Source organism: Scyliorhinus canicula, chromosome 6 (genome assembly GCF_902713615.1).
Source record: "Scyliorhinus canicula chromosome 6, sScyCan1.1, whole genome shotgun sequence".
In the NCBI taxonomy this organism is placed as follows: Eukaryota; Metazoa; Chordata; class Chondrichthyes; order Carcharhiniformes; family Scyliorhinidae; genus Scyliorhinus; species Scyliorhinus canicula.
Genome location: NC_052151.1, coordinates 177,997,624 through 178,021,060, shown reverse-complemented (window position 1 = coordinate 178,021,060; position 23,437 = coordinate 177,997,624). Strand labels below are relative to the sequence as shown.

The window sequence follows — 23,437 nt, the reverse complement described above, 5'->3', positions numbered from 1 at the left end:
TTTGGTAAAGTGAGAACATTTGGTGGTGGAGGTGAAGAGAAATCATTTTCACTGCCAGAGGACACAGAAAGAAGGTAATGGACAAAAGAATCAAAGTGGAGAGGGGCATAACTTCTTTGTGGGGTGAGTTGTTACGATCTGGAATGCACCGCCTGAAAGGGTGGTGGAATCATATTCAATAATAACTTTCAAAAGTGAATTGGATAAATAGTTAAGAAGGGAAACACTTGGACAGGCTATGGGAAAGAGCAGGGGAGTCGACCTAATTGGATTGTTCTTTCAATTGACCTCCTTCACTGCTGCAGGATTTTATGTACATGGTATTAAACAAATTCTCCATCTCTATTTGCAATCTCCACTCCCTGAATGATGCCAAGGGGCAAGTCAGGAGTTACAAACATCAGCAAGATAAGAAAGGACACTTCCCACAACTACTCCAAGCAATCAGACTCTCATTATCAAATGAAGCACCCTTACTTGTAGTTCCTTTCCCAGAACTTTATTGGTCTAGCATAGGACATCATGAAAATGGCACTGCCAAGGAATGGAGTAAGAGGTGTGGAAAAGAGTGAAGATATAAGAGCTTGGATGAAGAGCATAGCTGAATCTGATACAATGCAGTTAAGGAATTGATTTCATAGTTCCTGTGGAAGTGAAATAGATATTTAATCAATACGTGCAAACACATTTAATGATTGGGACACTGGTGACCTTATACATTGTTGACTGCAAATGGAAACTTAGACCCAAATTAGAAGTTTAGGAGTTTTTAAAGGTCAGCCCACTGGAGTTTCTTTTGTATTGGTTTGTATCAAAAACCGTTACCCTCTAATCGAAGTTAGAGCCTCTTCAGCAAGGCTTCTTGCCTTAGAGTTAGAAGGTTCAAGTCCCGCTCCAGATAATGGAGCACAAAATTCAGGGGACACACTCAATACCAGTACTGAAGGAATGTTGCAATGTCTGAGGTGTCTTCTTTAAAATGAGACATTAAACTGAGGCCCCTCTCAGTTGGATGTACAATATCCCACGGCAATATTTTGAAGAATAGCAGGGGATTTCTCCCTGTCCTATATTTGTCTTTATTTCTAAAAAAAGACTATTCAATTATTACCATATTGCCATTTTTGAAAGACTGCCCTGTGCAAATTGCCTGCTGCATTTCCAACGTTGTAACAGTGACGACACTTCAAAGGTGCTTTGGGCTATTCTAAAATTATGAAATGAAAAGTGCTGCATTAAAGCATATTTTCTTGACTTTAATAGCTTCTCTTTCATGTCTGTCACCTTTGGAGTCCTTCAAGAATCTATCCATGACCCAGTCCCCTTTCTCATCTACATGGGCTGGTTTAGCACACTGGGCTAAATCACTGGCTTTGAAAGCAGTCCAAGGCAGGCCAGCAGCACGGTTCAATTCCCGTACCAGCCTCCCCGAACAGGCGCCGGAATGTGGCGACTAGGGGCTTTTCACAGTAACTTCATTGAAAAGCCTACTCGTGACAATAAGCGATTTTCATTTTCATGCAGTCCCTCCATGGCATAAACCGAAAACAGATCAAGTTCCACACCCAGATCTACCTTTCACCGTCTCCTTCTGCCTCTCCACTTTCTTTGATTTGTCACACAGCCCGACATCCAGACTTGGAGAAGTCACACTTTCCTCCAATTAAATCTTGGAAGACCAAAGCCACAGCCTTTGATCCACGATACAAACTATGTATCCTCGTTACCAACTCCATCCCTCTCCTTGGCCACTATGCCAGGTGGAGTGGCATCTTTTTCAACCTTCTAACTCATCTCCACGGCCAGTGTGGGATTTTCGTACTCTGGATCCTCCGCCTCGCCAGCGGCGGCCTGCAGATTTCCCAATAGCCTGAGGTGGCCACAATGGGAAACCCCATGGGCGGCTGCCGGGAAGGAGGATCCCGCTGCCGGCAGGGCATGCCTTGCCAAAAAACGGGTCAGGCAGAACAGAAAATCCCGCCCCATTTATTTCCATTTTTGTAGTGTCGCACATCCTTCTTTGCCCATCTGATCCTGAAACCCTCACCCATAGAATCATAGAATTTAGATTGCAGAAGAAGGCCATTCGGCCCATCGAGTCTACACTATTCCTCGAAAGAGCACCCTACTTAAGCCCATGCCTCCACCCTATCCCCATAACCCAGTAACCCCACCTTACCTTTTGGACACTAAGGGGCAATTTAGCATGGCCAATCCACCTAACCTGCTCATCTTTGGACTGTGGGAGGAAACCGGAGCACCCGGAGGAAACCCACGCAGATACGGGGACAAAGTGAAAACTCCACACAAAGAGTCACCCGAGGCTGGAATTGAACCTGGGTCCCTGGAGCTGTGAGGCAGCAGTGCTAATCACTGTGCCGCCTTGGCGCCCCATGACTTTGTTACCCCTAGACCTGACTATTTCCAATTTCTCCTGGCTAGAGCCTCCCATTTGCCATCCTTCGGGAACTTAATTTCATCCAAATCTCTGCTGCCAATAACTTTAATCAAATCAGACCCGGTCTCACCCCTACTGTGCTTGCTGACCTAAGGCTTTTTGTTTGTAGATTATTCTATATTTCATTAACCTGCACTGTGGACTGTATATCTAATGATTTACTGATTTATAAGGCCAGGGGTTTACACTGTGAAGTGTGCAACATAGTATTCTGTCGCTAAGGTGGGGCAATATTCCTTTAAGGTAACAAAATTCTAACTGATCTATAAACAGCTTTGGTGCTTGGGAGTGTTGGTTGGAGAACATGCTCAAGGTTCCTAGCTAAGGAGCTCACAGCAGTTTAAGACAGACTTGCCGCTGATAAAGTGGGACATCTGGAGTGTGATTGCAGGTTTATCATAGGATCGGGAAATGTGTCATCGTGTTAACAGATACCTCATTCCAATGTTATCATGAGTTTGGCCAACTGCAACCAAAACAAAACGGCTGAAGGTAACTAAAGGTCCTTTTAGGAAGAAAGAACCTACCACCAAAAAAGCTGCACCTTACGTACATCTCTCAGTAATGTCCTGAAGGACTTCATGTACGCGATTGCGAAGGGCAGTTTTACGGCTAGGCCACATAAATAACAATGAGAAGAATTATCAAGTATTACATATTTTAGCATGGTGGTTTGCAGGGGGATTTGTAGGAACTGCAGCAACTCTCTGCTCATCTTCAAATAGTGCCATGGGATTTTAAAATCACTGTAACAGCCAGACAGGATTTCAATTTTATTTCTCATTTGAAATGTGGCAGCTTCAAAAGTGCTCTTTACATGCCACCCCTCAAACCCTCAGTGCTCCCTGGGTACTGTCTCTCAGGCAGTTCGGCACTCTGTCAGCACTGCTCATCTGACTGTGCAGTACTCCTTTAATACTATTCCTCCAAACCTGCAGCGTTTCATCAGCACTGCCCCTCTGACAGTGTAGCAGCCTCCAGTAATGTCCATCGCAGTGTTCCCTCAGTACTGCCATTCATACAGTGCAGCGGCTTCTCATTGCTGCACCAAGTGTCAGCCTAGATTATGTGCTCAAGTCTCCTGAAATAAGTCACGAATCGACAAACCTCTGGCTCAGGAAGGAGAATGCTACCTACAGAGCCAAGAGTCAACTTTCACATCAATTTCTGTTGAAAAACGGGCGACAAATACCAGAGTCCTCAGTGACTGTAATTGATCCATTGAAGTGAATTAAGAAGATAGAGATCTGTGGTGACATCGATGCTTTACACTCCATTCACCTGAGTGCAGGTGTGGGTCGGAAATTCCTGTCTCCTTCTGCTCTACTGATGCTTTCCTGCTGTTTGTGTCAGACTTCTGCCAAAGTTATGCCAGAAGAAATTGAGCAGCTACGAGAAAGTTCCTGGTCTATATTGTGTGCGCAAAGTTTGACGTTTTTAAATATGAAATGATTCAATGAGCTGCCGAGTTCTCAACCTCTAAACTTGCTGTCAGCATCCTGAAATCTTGCAACTCTTTGTCAGATGTAAAACTCACCCTTAAGGAAGGTTTCCAGATGTTCATTTTAAATCCCTAGCTTAAAGCACTGATAAGATTCCTGGCTCCATTGCATGTTCAGTTGTAAGATGCCCTGAAACTTAAGTCTGCTCCTTTCTTACAAGAGCTGGTAATTTCTACATAAGGGAAATGATTTGTGAAAATTTCAGATAAGGTTCTTTTGATTTCCTTTATTATCTTTCGTGTGTGTGTGTGTGTGTGTGTGTGTGTGTGCACGTGCCATTTAAAGCATCAGCCCTACATCAGAATAGTCATCATTAAGCAGAGTAAATAAATCAAAGTTGGACAGAGCTATTTTTGGTGCTTTTGAAAAATCATTGGGTCAGAATTTCCTGTAATGGGGCACCTTGAGTTGTGTGCCATTAGACTTTTACACATGCTCTTCAAGTCTGAAAGCTGCTGGAAGTGCAAGCTGATAGCAGCACAGCGACAGGAACCGGGAATCTGGGTTATTAGTGACTGTCAGAACCAACATCCCATCTGTCTAAACAAGAAGATTTAAGGATTAAGAAAGAAACAGGGATAATGGAAAAGAAAGGCGGGTGAATTAGAGTCAAGCCAGATACAGAAGAGAAATAAAAGGGGGGGGGGAAAGAAAGATTGGCTTGAGAGTGAGTAAAAAGGAAAGGAGAAAGGAAAACAAATGCTCTCAATTTGTAATAATAATTTAACAATAAAGAGACCCCACAGCTTCATTTGTTCACTTCTGAGCTGGGCTGGTCAAGTGGCATTGCGGCAACATATATCTCCTCATTAAAAGGTTACCCACGCTGTTAAATAACGGGTAGTTAATAAGAAAATATTACAATTCCACGAAACCCATGGGGGTGTTGAGGGTGAGCTGTCATTTTCACGAACAGTTGAACTGAAGTGTTAAGGACTCCAAAACCTCTTCAAGCTACATGCTAACACACTCTGATAGTTACAGGGTTTGTAAAGAGAGAGTGAATTGCATTCTTCAAATGGTTTTGCTTAATGCTGGTGTAAACATAGACACATAGGGCTGAATTCTGCGCTGTCGGGATTCTCCGTTTTGCCAGCAGCCTGGGGGTTTCCCGACAATGGGAAACCCCTTGTCCAGCTGGCAAAATGGAGAATCCCGATGGCGTGGACGGAGAAACCCGCCCATAGTTCCTGTGGCACTCCTTTTTCCTTTGGACAAGCTTACACCCATCCAGATACTTTGGGCTGGATTCTCCGCCCCGCCGCGCCACATTTTAGCCCCAACCCGCCGGCGGGAATCCCCGTTACGCCAGCCGGTCAATGGGGTTTCCCATTGTGGGGAAGCCCCACGTCGTGGGGAAACCCCCGGGCGCCGGCAAAACGGAGAATCCTGCCGGCGGAGAATCCCACCCTTTAACTTCGCTAACCAGATTCAAAAGGATACGAGGTACAGCGAAGGGCTGTGCAAAAGCATGAAAGGCCGAGCCCCACGCAATCTGCCAAGGGGCAATGTAGGTCATAACAAACTGCAGCTTGTGCAGCAAGTCCCACAGCTACACATAGAAAAAATAATATTAATCAACATTGCATGACAGTTCCTGCAAGACTATACCACTAAATACAATCCATTTAAAATTTGGTGCATGCATCTTAGAAACACATTGTGCTCCCTGTTTCCACATTGAAAGCTGACATTTAAAATACTGTAAGGTGACACACAGGAAACGTACTGGCATTTCTTAAATGGTAAGGTATGTTAGCAGTTAAAAGACCACAGTTCAATTAACACAATTGAAAGAATCAAATCACAATTTCTGACATGCAATTTGTGGAGCAGCTGAGAGAGTCTGGTACCATAAGCTGTTTCTGAGATATGGGGTGCGATTGAATGGCCTCATTGTGCCTGACTTGGTGATGCGACGAGGCCGTTAAATCACATGAGAGAGGACAGCACGGTGGCGCAGTGGGTTAGCACTGCGGCCTCATGGCGCCGAGGTCCCAGGTTCGATCCCGGCTCTGGAGTTTGCACATTCTCCCCGTGTTTGCATGGGTTTCGCCCTCACAACCCAAAAATGTGCAAGCCAGGTGGATTGGCCACACTAAATTGCTTCTTAATTGGAGAAAATGAATTGGGTATTCTAAATTTTTTTTTTTTTAAACTCACGAGAGGCTTTGTGACATTCGGAACGCCTTGAGGCATTGCAATCTGGATCTTGCCCTTGTTGGGCGTGATCCAGATCAACATATTTAAGTGGGAGAGGGATCTGGGGCCTATCGTGGATGATGAGGTGTGGCGTGAGGCCCTGCGTAGGGTGAAAATCACATCTTCTTGTGCGCGGTCTGGTCGAATCCAGTTTAAGCTGGTGCACAGGACGCACCTGACCGAAACTAGGTTGAGGGTTCTTTTTCCGGAGGTCGAAGACAGGTGTGAGCACCCGTCCGGTGGGCCAGCCAATCACACACATACGTTCTGGTCTTGCCCCAAACTGGTAAGCTTTTCGGTTTCCTTCTTCAACACCATGTCGGTGATTCTGATTATCAAATTGGAGTCTTGCCCTCTGGTGGCCATTTTCAGGGTGTTGCACTCGCCAGGGCTGCAGACAGGAGTGAAGGCAGATGCCCTTGCCTTCGCCTCGCTGATCGCTCGGAGGCGAGTTCTGCCTGGGTGGGGATCTTCATCTGCCCAATGCCTCGGTCTGGTCAGGTCTCCTAATGGAATTCTTGTAACTGGAGAAAGTCAAGTACACCATCAGGGGGTCAGTTGAAGGGTTCTACCGGAGGTGGCAGCCAATCATTTAATTTAGGAAAATAGTTACCGTCAGTTGCAGGGGGGTTGGTTTGGGTTTTGTTTATTTTCTTTGTTTTTTTTGGTTGTCTTTTTTGTATTTTGGTGGATATGGTGGGCATGGTTAGTCGGCTTTTTTTAATGGTCATTTTTGTGTGTTATCTGCTGTGGCAATATGGGTTTTGTGGTAAAATTTATTGCAAAATTGGAAAATCTACAATAAGAATATTTTTAGAAACATATTTAAGTGAGCCACTAGGCTCATTTAAATATGTCGGTGCCTGATTCTCCCAAAGCCCGGGAATGAACGCCCATGCCTGGGACACCTCATCATGACTGGCTGAACATAACCACTGGCCAACAGAAACGTGGACCAGGCACCTGGCGGGGAGAGGGGGGGGGGGATCTCCTAGGCCCTCAGTTGCCCTCGGATGCCCTCGGATGATCGGTCTCTGGGCAGGGTGGTACCCTGTCACTGCCGCTGCCACCCAGGCACCTTGGCACTTCCAGTCTGGCACCTTGCCTAGGGTGTCAGGATGCCCATGCCAGGGATCAGCCCAGGGATGCCCTGCCGTATGAGGTCGGGTGAGAGGGAACTCAGGGACCCCCTAAGAGATAAGTTGGAGAAGTAGTGGTGGTGGTGGTGGTGGCGGGGGGGGGGGGGGGGGGGGGGGGGGGGGGGTCTAGAAGCCACGGTGTGGTTTTTGAGATTGTGGGCCGAGAGATCGGGGCAGCATTTAAAAATGGTGCCCCAATCCGAGGTCCCCACCTGCTTCAAGAAGACCACCATCATACCGGTACCAAAGAAGAACCAGGCAATGTGCCTCAATGACTACCGCCCGGTGGCCCTGACGTCAGTTGTAATGAAGTGCTTCGAGAGGCTGATCATGAAGCGCATCACCTCCATACTCCCGGAACGCCTTGACCCACTTCAATTCGCATACCGTCGCAACCGGTCCACATCAGACGCCATTTCCCTGGCCCTACACTCATCCCTAGAGTATCTCGAAAACAAGGACTCCTACATCAGACTCCTATTTATTGACTACAGCTCCGCCTTCAACACCATAATCCCAGCCAAGCTCATATCAAAGCTCCAAAACCTAGGGCGAAATTCTCCCAAAACGGGAGAAATCGTCAAACTGCCGTAAAACCCGGGCGGGTTTTACGGCATCGCGCCCCTTCCCGACGGGGGACCGATTCTGGTCCCCCGTCGGGGCTAGCAGCCCGACGTCGGAGGCCCCGACAAGTCGGGCTTAACGAAAATCGTTAAGCCCGCTTGTCGGACTTAGCGCCGGCTGACGCGTCATATGACGTCAGCCGCGCATGCGCAGGTGGGAAGACTCCACCCGCGCATGCGCGGGTGACGTCATCGCGTTTTTGCGCGAAACCCGCGCATGCGCGGTCCGGGTTGCCCCTCAGCCGCCCCGCGTATTGATACTGCGGGGCGGCGGAAGGACAAATAGTGCGCGGGCATCGGGCCCGCTGCCCGCGATCGGTGGGCACCGATCGCGGGCCCATGGCACCCTTGGCACGGCCGTGGTACTGCCGTGCCAATCGGTGCCATGGTTATTTTTTTCCAGGTGGTCACGACGTTTTTACGAATGGCAGGACCAGGTGTGTTTGCCGTTCGTAAAAAGGTCGTAAAGGGCTGGGACTTCGGCCCTTCTAACAGCTGTGAATCGCTGCCGGCCGTAAAAAAATGGCGGCAGCGATTCGTGTCGGGATTTCGGCGGGGGGGGGGGAGAATAGCGGGAGGGCGTCAAAAAAGTCGGGAAGGCCCTCCCGCTATTCTCCCACCCGTCGTGGGGGGGGGAGAATTTCGCCCCTAGGACTTGGCTCTCCACTCTGCAACTGGATCCTTGACTTTCTGACCAACAGACCACAGTCAGTAAGAATGAACACCAACACCTCCTCCACAATAGTCCTCAACACCGGTGCCCCGCAAGGCTGCGTACTTAGCCCCCCTACTCTACTCCCTGTACACACACGACTGCATGGCAAAACTTGGTTCCAACTCCATCTACAAGTTTGCTGACGATACGACCATAGTGGGCCGGATCTCGAATAACGACGAGTCCGAATACAGGAGGGAGATAGAGAACCTAGTGGAGTGGTGCAACGACAATAATCTCTCCCTTAATGCCAGCAAAACTAAAGAGCTGGTCATCGACTTCAGGAAGCAAAGTACTGTACACACCCCTGTCAGCATCAACGGAGCCGAGGTAGAGATGGTGAGCAGTTTCAAATTCCTAGGGGTGCACATCACCAAAAATCTATCCTGGTCCACTCATGTCGACGCTATCACCAAGAAAGCACAACAGCGCCTTTACTTCCTCAGGAAACTAAGGAAATTTGGCATGTCCACATTAACCCTTACCAACTTTTACAGATGCACTATAGAGAGCATCCTCTCGGGCTGCATCACAGCCTGGTATGGCAACTGCTCGGCCCAGAACCGCAAGGAACTTCAGAGAGTCGTGAATACCGCCCAGTCCATCACACGAACCTGCCTCCCATCCATTAATTCCATCTACACCTCCCGCTGCCGGGGGAAAGCAGGCAGCATAATCAAGGATCCCTCCCACCCGGCTTACTCACTTTTCCAACTTCTTCCATCGGGCAGGAGATTCAGAAGTCTGAGAACACGGACGAACAGACTCAAAAACAGCTTCTTCCCCACTGTCACCAGACTCCTAAATGACCCTCTTATGGACTGTCCTCATTAACACTACACCCATGTCTGCTTCATCCGATGCCAATGCTTATGTAGTTACATTGTATATATTGTGTTGCCCTATTATGTATTCTCATGTATTTTCTTGAATTCTGTTCAATTCCCTTTTCTTCCCATGTACTGAATGATCTGTTGAGCTGCTTGCAGAAAAATACTTTTCACTGTACCTCGGTACACGTGACAATAAACAAATCCAATCCAATCCAATCCAATCCAATCTCTTCCTGCACTGACGAGGACCAGAAAAAACCAACAGAGTCCGGTTTGATAGCGGTGTCGTTCTCAGCACAATATCCTATTGCTCTTTCTTAATGAGAGATGACCTGTTTAGTTCAGTAGACCGGCAACAATCTCCATAACATCTAGTTTGCACAGTTTTACTGATGTCTATTCACTACAGCTGATTCTGCAATGTAGCTGGGACTTCAATTATGACAGGTTGCATACTCTTGTTTTATATTCCCTTGGCTTTAGGAAGTTGAAGGATTTGTCTAGTTGCGATCTTTAAAATGATTAAGGAATTCGATGGGGCGGATAGGGACAAACAACTTCCTCCAGTGAAGGAAATCCAATAGAGGGAGGCATGATGTTAAAACACTTAGGATTTAAATCAGGAAGCAGTTTTTCAAACAAATAATGGTGGCATTCTAGAACTCTATCCTTCAAAAGCTGTATACTCTTGGAGTCAATTTAATTTTTCAAGTTTGAGTTCAATAGAATTTTGCTGGGTAAGTATACCTCGGAATACTGAGCAATGACAGATAAATTAAGCTGAGTTACAAATAAACTGTGGTCTAATTGAATGGCAGAGCAGGCTGGAGGGGCTGAGTGGCCTTCTCCTATTCGTATGTTCCAGTGGCTCTTTATTGGTTGCAGTGCTGGGGTCAAAATAACTGACGATTACGTGCAAATGCAAAACTGTACTGTGATGTGAATATGTTGACTAACCCAAATACATTCTGTTCTAACTGCTCCTGTCACCAGGAAGCAATTATTCAGCTTTTGCCTAATGTTTGTCTACATTTTTTAGTTATACAACATAATCGTGATTTAAATCTATGCCATAGCCTTTTTAAGTTTTAACCTTCATACTGCATGAAAGACAAGTATAATCATTGTTAATCCCTAATTTATTTTAAAGTAACAGTTCTTACTTTTCAAAGAAAGGGTATTTTTTCCACAGACATTTCACAGGTCGACAATGACGCTGCAACTGCGGAGGGCTAACTCCCCACACATGCAGAGCTGGTTTATACACCGAGGGAGCGTTCTTCACATCCCAGAGTAAATGCCTGGGGAGAACCTACCTCCACTTGGTCAGCTTATCCCTCTTTAATTTTTCAACCGTCTGACTTTTAATTATTAGAGCAGCCGGCCATTGGAGGTTGGCTGGGTTCAGTGGCCATTGCCAATACAGCAGCCAGGCCAAGAAGCAGATGTTCAGTGTGCAAAGTCGCCTTTTATGTCAGCCTAAATACATGGCATAGAATCCCTACAGTGCAGAAGGAGGCTATTCGGCCCATCAAGCCCACACCGACCCTACCTCGGCCCATTCCCCCACCCTATCCCTGTAACCCCCATCTAACCTTTTGGACACCATGGGGCAATTTTAGCGTGGCCAATCCACCTAACCTGCTCATCTTTGGACTGTGGGAGGAAACTGGAGCATCTGGAGGAAACCCACACACACATGGTGAGAATGTGCAAACTCCACACAATCATCTAATGTCGGATTCGAACCCGAGTCCCTTAATGCTGTGAGGCAGCAGTGCTAACCACTGTGCCACCATGCCGCCCACTATCATGGTTCTTTCGTTTTGTTTTTTTCATCCCCTTCCCTCCTTTCCTTTCCTATGTACTTGCTTAAATACTGTTAAATGTCCAACATTCTTCCAGTCCTCATGAAAGGTCATCCACCTGTAATTTTAACCCTCTTTCTCTCTCCTCAAACATCTTGCTGAATATTTCCAGTACTCTCTGTTTCTATTTCAGATTTCCAGCATACAGCTTTTGGCGTGTGTATCATATACCGTTTTCTTGAAGTTGAAAAAAAATGAAAACAGTCTCTCCAAATTCACTAACAGTCAGAAATTGCAATGTATAGCGCCTTTGAGGTAGTGGAGCAGATCAAGGAGCTTTGCGAAGAGGGAAGGCTGAAAAGCTAGATCGTGAGGACGATGGACTACAGATGTGGTGAATAAGTAAATTGAATGTGGAGACGGATTGACAAAGTGAGGCACATTTTATAAGGGTTGCAATTGCTAATCGGTTTCCTGTAACCTCAGCTGGAATGGATGTGCAGACATGGACGTGAAGGTCTGTTCCAGCCTGGTTGGAATGTCTTGAAAGATAGTGCACTTTTATTTGGTACCATTTATTGTTTAAAATGGGAAAAAAAATCTCTCATTTCTAAAAGGCCTTTCCTGTCTCAAAGTGCTCACAGTGAATCAACTACTTTTTAATGTTGCAATATAGGAAAACAGCCTCACAGCAGATTCCAAAGTTAACAATGTGATATGACTAGGTAATCTGCTTTGGTTAGGGCTGGTTTCGCTGAGTTAGCTGGACAGCTGGTTTGTGGTGCTAACAGCGTGGTTCAAATCCTGTACCAGCTGAGATTATTCATGAAGGCCTCCCACCTTCTCAACCTTGTCCCTTACCTGAGGTGTGGTGATCCTCAGGTTAAATCACCACCAGTCAGCTCTCCCCCTCAAAGGGGAAAGCAGTCTGTGGACATCTGGGATTATGGTGACTTTACTGTTGGCTGAAGGATAAATATTGTCCAGGACTAAGTGTGATGTTCTCTGTTTTGTAAATCAAGATGTCTTGAGAAGTTAATGAACAAAGCTGATTTATTTACACTACCTAAATAAGATTCTGACAAGTTCCAAGGTTAAAGTTACTAAATTAAACTATATGATATCTCTAACTCCATCACTTAACCATGCAACTATTCTCTCTCATATCTAAACACCTTCTCCCAGAATCCTAAGAGTCACATGATATTTATATGACTGCTCCTTATCTCCATCTGGTGGTGAGAAATATTAACATCAAATTGTTAGCCCTTTGTATTCCTTACAATATACATATTGTCGCACTAAGTGAATAGCTTCCCTGCTCATCTTTGAAATAGTGCACAAGATCTTTTAGATTGACTAAAGAGAAAGCACTATGGTTAGATGAACAACCAAATTAGGAGCAGGAGTTTCCCACTCTCCAGCGCTGTGCCATTTAATAAGATCACGGGTAATCTCATTGTAACCTAAACCCCACATTTCTGCCCACCTCTAATAACCTTTCACCCCTTGTAAATCAATAATCCATCGAGCTCTGCCTTAAAAATATTCAAAGGCTCTGCTTCCACTGCTCTTTTTTGAAGAGAGTTCCAGACTCACAAACCTCCGAGAGAGAAAAATTCTCCTCATCTGTTTTAAATGTCGACCCATTATTTTTAAACAGTGACCCCCAAGTTCCAGATTCGCCCAGAGGAGGAAACGTCCTCCCTGTCAATACCCCTCAGTATTTTGATCAAGTCACCTCTTACTCTTCTAAACTCTAGTGGAAACCAACCTAATCTCTCCAACCTTTCCTCATTAAACAACTCGCCCATTCCTGGCATTAGTCTAGTAAACCTTGACTGAACTACTTCTAATGCATTTACATCTTTCCTTAAGTAAGGAGTCCAATACTGTACACAATACTCAAGATGTGGCCCTGCACAGCAGAACTACAAACCCCCCTACTTTTGTAATCAGTTCCCCTCACAATAAACAATAACATTCCATTAGCTTTTCTAATTACCCACTGTACTGTATATTAGCCTTTAGTGATTTATGCATTAGGATACCCAGGTCCCTCTGAACCTGAGCTCTGCAATCTCTCACCACTTAGATAATAAGTTTATTTTTTATTCTTCCTGCCAAAATGGACAAATTCACATTTGCCCACATTATACTCCATTACCCTGATTTTTGCTCACTTACTTAACCTATGTCCCTTAGTATACTCCTTACATCCTCTTCACAATTTACTTTCTTTCATATCTATCTTTGTGATGTCAGCAAATTTAGCAACCATATCTTCAGTCCCTTCATCCAAGTCATTCATATAAAATGTAAAATGTTGAGTGCTCAGCACTGATTCCTGTGGTACACCTCTCGTCACATCCTTCCAACCAGATAAAGATCCATTTATGCCAACTCTCTGTTTCCTGTCAGCTAGCCAGTCTTCAATCTGTAACAATATGTTACCCCCCTACACTATGAACTTTATTTCACACAATAACCTTTGGACATGGCACCTTATCAATACCTTCTGTAAATCTAAGTACAGTACATCCAACAGTTCCCCTTTATCCACAGCAGATGTGATTCGTTCAAAGAACTCCAATAAATTGGTTAAACATGATTACTCTTTTACAAAACTATGTTGACACTTGCTTATTGCCTTGAATTTTTCCAAGAGCTTTGTTACAACATCTTTAATAATGGCTTCTAACATTTTCCTTTAGACAGATGCTGGGCTAACTGGCCTGTAGTTTCCTGCTTTCTGTCTCCCTCCTTTTTGAAGTAATGGAGTAACGTTTGCTATCTTCCAAACTAATGGAACCTTCCTCAAACCTAGGACATTTTGGAAAAGTAAAACCAATGCATCAATTATCTCATTAGTCGCTTCTTTCAAGACCTTATGGTGAAATCCATCTGAACTGGGTTATTTGTCAGCCCACAGACCCAACAATTTGCTCAATACCACTTCCTTGGTGATTTTAATTTTCCCAAGTTTCTCCCTCCCTTCCAGTTCCTGATTTACAGCTAAAAGAATCAGGATTTGGGCAGCTTTATGTCAGCATTTCCAACCCGGAACCTCTACTACTTACTAGGACAAAGACAGCAGGTGCATAGGAACACCACCACCTTCAAGTGTCCCTCTAAGTCACACACCATCTTGGGCTGGAAAATTATCTTTGTTGCTGGGCCAGTATCTTGGAACTTCCTTCCTAACATCACTGTGGAAGCACCTTCACCACACCGAATACAGTGGTTCAACCAGCAGCTTACCAGCCACTTTTCAAAGGAAATTAAGGATGGGTAGGGTAATAAATGCTGGCTTTGCTGGCAATGTCCACATCCCATGAATGAATGAAAAAAAAGTTTCATTTCCAACTGAGAGGTCATAACTATCAGGATAGATTGTACAAGCTGGGGCTTTTTTTCTAGAAAGGAAAAGACTGAGAGGTGTCCTGAGACAAGTTTAAGATTGTGAAAGGGTTTGACAAGGTAGACATAGAGAGAGAATGTTCAGACTTATGTAGGAGACTAGAAATAGGGGCCATAATCTTTGTCACTCCAATAAGGAATCCAGGAGAAACTCCTATGTAGGAAGTGGTGAGAATGTGGAACTTGCTCATTTATAAGTGACTGAGGGGAACAGCTTAGATGTATGAGGGAGAAAGGAATGGAAGTATACTTGATGGAGTGCGATAAAGTAGGTAGGAGGAGGCTCATGAAGAGCATAATGAAATGAAATCGCTTATTGTCACGAGTAGACTACAATGAAGTTACTGTGAAAAGCCCCTAGTCGCCACATTCCGGTGCCTGTTCGGGGAGGCTGGTGTGGGAATTGAACCGTGCTGCTGGCCTGCCTTGGTCTGCTTTTCAAAGTGCCGAGAAACAACACACTATTTAACTCCCATTCAGGTAGATAGGGGGCCTCAGTGGGGAGTGTCCAGATGAGGATGCACTTAGTTCCCTTATCTGCATTGAGGAGCTCCGCTCGCCGGAATTTCTCAATGCAGAAGCAGATCAGGGCGCCATTTAAAAATGATCTCTTGATCACCCGAAGTTGCCCCGAACCTCTCCAAAGCCCCAGGTCACCTATAAGGGGGTCCTCAGGTCCCCCCCCCCCCCCCCCCCCCCCCCATGCAATGTCCTGCACCTGTGCAGGGTACCCCCAGGCCCGATCCACAGCACAGAAAAAATGCCAGCCTAGCACCTGGCAGTGCTCTGCCCAGCTGGCAGTGTCACCTGGGTAACCAGGATGGCACCCAGGTGTAACTGCCAAGGAGCCAAGCTGGGACTGCCAGGGTGCCAGACAGTGCCAAGGTGTCCAGGTAGCACCAGCAGTGCCAGGGTGCCACCCTGCCCAGAGGGCAAGCACCTGGGACCTCCAATCCCCTGGGAGACCCCCTCGAGTGCCGTTCCAACTCATCCCCGTTTGTGGAGACTAGCACTGAACAGCACTCGCTCGAGATCTCCCAGTTGAGGGGGTTAGATCCCATCACTTTGCGTAGATCGTGGGAGTGCATATTACAGTGAGATTAGCTGTCTCACTCTAATATGCAGATTTACCATAAAGTGATCCACCCACAATGGTCGGGATTCACATCGTGAAGTCTCGTGAGATCGCGATAGAACTCATGAAGCAAGGCAAGCTGGGTAGATCCCGGAAGAGAGATCTCTCGGCATCTACCGGTTGTGTTGCACCAGGACACCTTTCGCGCCCAAGATCTCCAGCATGTGTAAACAATTCTTAATGGTGTGAACCAACTCTTCACACAAACTATTTAATATGGGCCTTTATTATAAACAGGACGTGTTTGGTCCCATGCAGTCATGGGATAAGTGTTAGATTTAAGGCTATGTTTGCTGCCAGTGCAACGCATACACAGTTCCGGTGTTTCTCGCCATGTTTACTGATTTACAGACTCAGGCAGCCGTGACCAATTGAGGCGGCCATATTTGAGACTGGCCCATTATACCAGACTGGCAGCAGAACAGGATCTCATAGACCTGACAGATTAAAATTTATCCTGCGTCAAAAAAAAAGAACTTTTCACCATTTGTGGTAAACCATGGTATTGCATTGTATTGTATTGTGCATGCCTGGGCTTGTCCAGGCTGGATCCATCTGTGGCTCCTCCCCTCGGGATTATGTATAAAGGTGGCAAGTCTCCGCCTCCGATCCAGTTCGGGTCCAGAGGCAGGAGGCTTACTGTTTAGTTACGTTCTCAGTTACGTTCATCACTCGTCATGTGTTATTGATGGTGTATCAATTTAATACACTAAACTCCTAAAGATGAACTCATCACTCAAGCCTGATCGCTTGGAGCTGGACCCACAGGCAGCCGACGCAACAGTAACGTTTGGACACTGGCTAAGCTGCTTCGAAGCGTACCTCGTATCCTTCACCGAAGACTTCACAGACCTCCAGAAGAAGCAGATCCTCCATGCACAGGTGAGCCCAAGAGTCTTTCTCCTCATCAGGGACGCCCCCTCGTATGCGGAGGCAATAACGCTGCTAAAAGGACAATAGGTGAAATCCGTTAACGAGGTGTATGCTGGGCACATCCTCGCCACGAGACGGCAACGTCCTGGGGAATCACTTGCAGAATTTCTACGTGCCTTGCACATGCTCTGCCAGAACTGCGATTGCCGGGCGATATTGGCTACCTAGCTGCTGATCAGGGATGTGTATGTCGCGGGCATGAACTCTAACTATATCCGCCAGCGATTACTAGAAGGGGGGACTCAGCCTCCCAGAGACAATACAACTCTCCAACTCGCTGGAGGTGGCCTCCCAGAACATGGGGGTCGACATCTCCGACCGTGCGGCACCCTGGTGGGCCTCGTGAGCGCAGCCATCAACCAACCCGGGTGCGACGCAAGCCTGTGCCGCGCAGCGGCCCGTCAACGCCAGAGGCCCGAGGTGCTACTTCTGCGGCCAGAGTAATCACCCCCAACAACGCTGCACAGCACGGAACGCAACTTGCAACGGCTGTGGGAAGCAGGGCCACTTTGCAAAAGCCTGCCAGGCCCGATCTCCCCTAAACCTTCTAGGCCCAGCAGTGCTACTGCTGCCTGTCGGGGCCACCCCCAGCTGCCGCGCCACTTGCCATGTGCGACCCATGGGCGCCGCCATCTTCGCCGCCATCTTCAATTTCGGCCGCCACATGCGACCCATGGGGGCCGCCATCTTGGACACCATCGCCGATGCCACCTGCCACGCGCGACTCATGGGGGCCGCCATCTTGGGACCACTCCGCAGCCTCCTGGGATCCCAGCCTACCCGACCGTACGCTGGCCGCTGCTACCTCCGACCGGCCTACCCACCGCCTTCCGAAGCTCGCCTCCATCACGCTCAACCAGTCCTGGCCGCACCACCTCGCGAAGTCCACGATGACTGTCCGGATTAACGGGTACGAGACGGCCTGCCTTTTTTACTCCGGGAGCACAGACAGCTTCATACACCCAGATACAGGAAGGCGCTGCTCCCTCCAAATTTTACCCGCGAGCCAGAAAGTCTACCTGGCTTCCGGAGCCCATGCAGTAGAAATCCGGGGGTACTGTGTCGCAACCCTTACGGTACAAGGCGTAGAGTACACTAACTTTAAGCTCTACATCCTCCCCCATCTCTGCGCTGTCCTATTTCTGGGGCTCGACTTCCAGTGCAATCTCCAGAGCCTTACCTTAAAGTTCGGTGCACCCCTGCCCCCCCTCACCGTCTGTAGCCTCGCGACACTTAAGGTCGCAAACCTCACCCCGGACTGTAAGCCCGTCGCTACCAGAAGCAGACGGTTCAGTGCCCAGGACAGGGCCTTTATCAGGTCGGAGATCCAGCGACTCCTGCGAGAGGGGATCATTGAGGCTAGTAACAGCCCCTGGAGAGCCCAAGTGGTGGTCAAGACTGGGGAGAAACACCGGATGGTCATCGATTACAGCCAGACCATTAACCGGTACACAGAGTTCGATGCGTACCCCCGCATCCGCATATCTGACATGGCCAATCAGATTGCGCAGTACGAGTCTTCTCCACAGTCGACTTGAAGCCTCTGTACCACCAGCTCCCTATCCACCCGGAAGACCGCCAATACACTGCCTTCGAGGCAGATGGCCGCCTCTACCACTTCCTCAGGGTCCCCTTCGGCGTCACCAACGGGGTCTCGGTCTTCCAAAGAGAAATGGACTGAATGGTTGACCAGTACGGGCTGCGGGCCACGTTCCTGTACTTGGACAATGTCACCATCTGCGCCCATGACCAGCAGGACCATGACGAGAACCTCCGGCGCTTCCTCCACACCACTAAACTCCAGAATCCAACCTATAATAGAGAAAAATGCGTCTTCCGCACGCCCGCCTAGCCATCCTCGGCTATGTCGTGGAACATGGAGTCCTAGGGCCCGACCCCGATCGCATGTGCCCCCTCCTGGAACTCCCCCTGCCCCAAGGCCCTGAAGAGATGCCTGGGGTTCTTCTTGTTCTATGCTCAGTGGGTCCCCAACTATACGGACAAGGCCCGTCCACTGATCAAATCCACCATTTTTCCACTGACGGCTGAGGCTCGACTGGCCTTCAATCGCATCAAGGCAGATATTGCCACAGCCACGATGCACGCTGTGGACCAGTCCATCCCATTCCAAGTGGAGAGCAATGCGCGGACTTTGCTCTGGCCGCTACACTCAACCAGGCGGGCAGGCTTCCTTTCTCCTTCTGTACCCTCCATGCCTCTGAAATTCAACACCTCCGTCGAAAAGGAAGCCCAGGCCATCGTAGAAGCTGTGAGACATTGGAGGCTTTGCCTGGCTGGCAGGCGATTCACTCTCCTCACTGACCGACGGTCGGTTGCCTTCATGTTCAATAACACACAGCGGGGCAAGATTAAGAATGACAAAATTCTGAGGTGGAGGATTGAGCTCTCCACCTACAGCTATGATATCTTGTCTCGACCCGGGAAGCTCAATGAGCCCCCAGATGCCCTCTCCCGCAGTACATGTGCCAGCGCACAGATAGACCGACTCCGGGCCCTCCACAACGACCTCTGTCACCCGGGGGTCACCCATTTTTTTTCACTTAATCAATACTCGCAACCTGCCTTACTCCATCGAGGAGGTCAGGTCCATGACCAGGGACTGCCAGGTCTGCGGAGTGCAAACCGCACTTCTATCGGCCAGACAGAGCACATCTGGTTAAGGCCTCCTGCCCCTTTGAGCGCCTCAGCATCGACTTCAACATCATTGACGAGTACTCCAGATTCCCCTTCGCCCTCCCCTGCTCTGACATGACCTCTGCCTCCGTTATCAAGGCCCTACTCAGTCTTTACACCCTGTTCGGGTTCCCTGCCGACATCCACAGTGATCGGGGCTCCTCCTTTATGAGCGATGCGTTGCGTCAGTTCCTGCTCAGCAAAGGCATCGCCTCCAACAGGACGACCAGCTATAACTCCCGGGGAAACGGACAGGTGGAGAGGGAGAATGCGACGGTCTGGAAGGCCGTCCTTCTGGCCCTACGGTCTAGAAGTGTCCGGCTGGCAGGAAGTTCTCTCCGACGCGCTCCACTCCATCCGGTCGCTCCTGTGTACAGCCACCAACGAGACTCCTCATGAACGTATGTTTGCCTTCGCCAGGAAATCCACCTCCGGGGTCTCGCTTCCGTCCTGGCTGACAGACCCAGGGCCTGTCCTTCTCCGACAGCATGCGAGGAGCCATAAAACCTCCCCTTGTCGAGAAGGTCCTGCTCCTCCATGCAAACCCACAATATGCCTACGTGGCAAACTAGGACAGGCGGCAGGACACGGTCTCCCTTCGGGAATTGGCACCTGCAGGTTCCCTAGCGACCATCACCACCACCCACCACACCGTCTTCCCCCCACCCCCGCCCACCTCCCTCATGAACTAACACCTGCAGGCCCACCGACGACAAGCACCACCACCTCCGCCCCTACACCACCTCCCCCTTCACCGACTCAACATATGGGTGAAGAAGAGGACAATATGCTCCCGGACGCGCAGGTCTCGACACCAGTGTCCACATAACAGCCGGGACTGAGGCAATCACAGCAGAAGGTCAAGGCCCCCAACGCACTTGACCTTTAAGACCACTACACCCCCGCCGGACTTTTTTTTAAACAGGGGATGAATGTGGTAAACCACGGTATTGCATTGTATTGTCTTGTGCATGCCTGAGCTTTTCCAGGCTGGCTCCGCCTGTGGCTCCTCCCCTCGAGCTTATGTATAAAGGTGGCAAGTCTCTGCCTCCGACCCAGTTCGGGTCCAGAGGCAGGAGCCTTGTTGTTTAGTGTATTAAAGCCTCAGTTACGTTGATCACTCGTCATGTGTTATTGATGGTGTATCACCATTTTAATGCTGAAGTCAATAATTTAAAGCAGCAAACTAGCAAACTGAAAATCTTGGAGATACGCAGGCAGCATCTTGCATTGAATGCCTCCAGAGCTTTATTTAATAATTTTTCTGCCATTCATCTGTGCTTAAGAATATGTTAAAAATCTTAAGACCTGCATATATTTCCTGCCAAAAAATCTATGTTTTTGGTACACCCTTATCGAATAATCGTCAGGCTGATCGCAGAAGTGTGATGTCTGCGTGGACCAGTGCGGATTGCGGAGACGGCATATTGCATTAGCAGGAGACACAGTGTAGATTAAATTCAGCCATGTTGAGTAAACTGCAACTCATTTCATAAAATAAATAGAGGATAGTGGATCTGTCACAGTGAATTTGTACCTATAGGCATGGGGTAGTTAACTTTATATCAATTACATTGATTTGCACAATCATTGATTTTGCAGTGTCACCAATTCAGGATTTGTAGGATTTAAGCTTTATGCAGGAAGTGCAGGTTTGATATATTTTTAAAAATCATTCTCTTGTATGATTTGGGTTTTAAATATGCCTAAATTTTGAAACATAACAGGCTCCAATTGTCGGTAGCTCTTGTTTTGTCATTCATTTCTCATTTTTGTTTTTCTAATACCTCCCCTTTCACCTTTTATTAAAAAAAAATCTGTAAATATCATCTTTTTTTCTGTCAACTCCCACACCCATTGCCAGTCACACGAGAACATTTATGTACGTATGTTTCACTATCATTTGCTTGTCACGGCAACCAGATGTCGATGTTCACAGCTCCCCGCAGACCAGCTGAGGAATAAAAAAATAAATTCCTCAGCAAGTCAGCTAGAGCGAAATGTGCAAGGCTGGCCCAAATGCAGAATATTTCATCTTGATTTCCACTCTCTCACGAAAGCTTGGAGTGGCAATTTCATGTTTATTGAGGAATTATTAATGGGGGGGGGGGGGGCGGTGGTGAGGGTAGTGGAAAAATAAGCAACAAAAATAAAAAGAATCTGCTGTGTTCCTCTTTCCACTTAATACTTAGAGTGGGAGTTCAAACAATGAGTTCTGTCACAGCATTAATCTGTAGAGCTATCATCTGCAAATTAACCTTTAATTAAGAGTTTTCAGAAGCCAGCACCATGCAGTTACCATAGCAACTGGGAGCGTTATCCCCCTCCCCACCCCAGTATGTCTCAGTAATTTAATAACTGCTAATTAGTTTCAGTAACACATGAATATGAGTCACTCCTGCTGCCAAAGAAATGTTTGTGAAAATACCTTCACACGTCCTTAAACGAAAGCTTTTCACAGTAGATATGTACAGGAGCAATTACTCAAATCCAAACTTAAAAGCTCAATCTATTCTTCAATCTGACTTTTATTTTTAAAGTGGGTGCAGATGTTTTATTGTGCCTTTATATGGTCAGGTTAGTCTCGACAGCTTCGTACTCGCGTATGACTGCAGATAGTAATTAAGCTAAAAATAAAATCCTTTAGAGACTTAGAGCTGGTGCGTACTGATCACTGTGGTACTTACCATGGCGAGGCTGCATTTTAATTTAATGGGAGCCTGCAACTGTGCCAAACGATCCCAAATATCGTTAGTCGGATTGTAAGACATGAGGGCTCTGTTCCAGAAGGAGGCCATTTAGCCCCGCAAGCCAGTTCTATCATTTTGTTAGATCCTAGCTAACATGTACCAAAACTTCATTTTCCCATCTTTATTCCAGATCTGTTTATACTCTTACTCAACAAAAATCTTTTGACCTTAGCCTTGAAGTTTTCAAGTGACCTGCAGCATCCACTGTAAGCACTGGGGCACACTATCTTCATGCTGAATTCCAAAGTGTTTTCTTAAATAACTGAGACACATTGTTTAAGCAATGTTTCTTGTCCTGCAGTGAGCTAATTACCAGATTTCCTTGTGGTGAACGTATTGTACTAACCATTCACCACTGTATTACATTGTACTATGCTGTTGTCCATGTGGGCTCCACCTATGGACCATTGTACTGTACTATACGGAATGTATCAGGTTGGTGCCCTTGTGGGCTCCGCCCCCTTGAGGGGAGGTATAAAGAGCAGCTGCCCTGTAGGCGGCCCTCACTGGCAGAGCAGTTGCAGGCAGGCAGTGTTCTTGTCGATTAAAGCCACTGTTCACTTCAACCCTCTGTCTCGCGTGAATTGATGGTCGCATCACTCCTCTCCACAAAATAATCATACCAAGACCAAAAGTAGCCCGGCCATTGAGGACCAGATGAAGGTCTTGATTGTTATTAGCACATGCAATAATCATCATGCCAGGCAATAGCTTGCTAAATGGAGTTCTCCAAGTCTTCTGCTGAATTTTGTCAAGGGGCAGTCTTCAATAATGCGAGTCATTGATAGGGGTGCACTACAGCTGCAGTCCAGGCTCCCTGTAAGGCCCCACATGTGTCAATTTGCTGTAGACTATGCCAAGAGCTGAGGTCCTTAAGGTTCGAGCATCTGCTCCCCATGAAGAGCCAGAAAATTTGCTGAGGAGGTCATTTCGCATTTTGATCTTTGCTGCAGTCTTACTCAGATTTTTTTTGTATGTCAGTGTTAGGTAAAGGATAACTCCAAGAAGAACGGGATACTGTTTGTGATTTAGTCTTACTGTTTCATGGCCACTATTTGGAACTCAAATTCTCTACGGTGCTTGCCCATCACATTCACCCAATGACAGCACAATTGGATTCCTCCTTCTACTATTCTGTACAAGTAGCCACTTAATGCTCATAATTAGAATTAAAAAGAGGAATACTTAGAACTTACGCACAGAAACAGACCATTTGACCTTATTT

At 47.3% G+C, this 23,437-nt stretch overlaps 1 protein-coding gene across 1 annotated transcript in view; it reads right to left on the bottom strand.

Moving 5' to 3' along the window:
- LOC119967677 (pecanex-like protein 2) overlaps window positions 1-23,437 on the bottom strand; it is a 332,932-nt gene that overhangs the window by 121,053 nt on the left and 188,442 nt on the right. The window contains exons 23-24 of the mRNA XM_038800498.1: window positions 5,404-5,512; window positions 478-607 (exon numbers count right to left, since the gene is read on the bottom strand). Coding sequence (XP_038656426.1) covers window positions 478-607; window positions 5,404-5,512 — 239 coding nt within the window. The remainder of the gene's footprint in view (window positions 1-477; window positions 608-5,403; window positions 5,513-23,437) is intronic.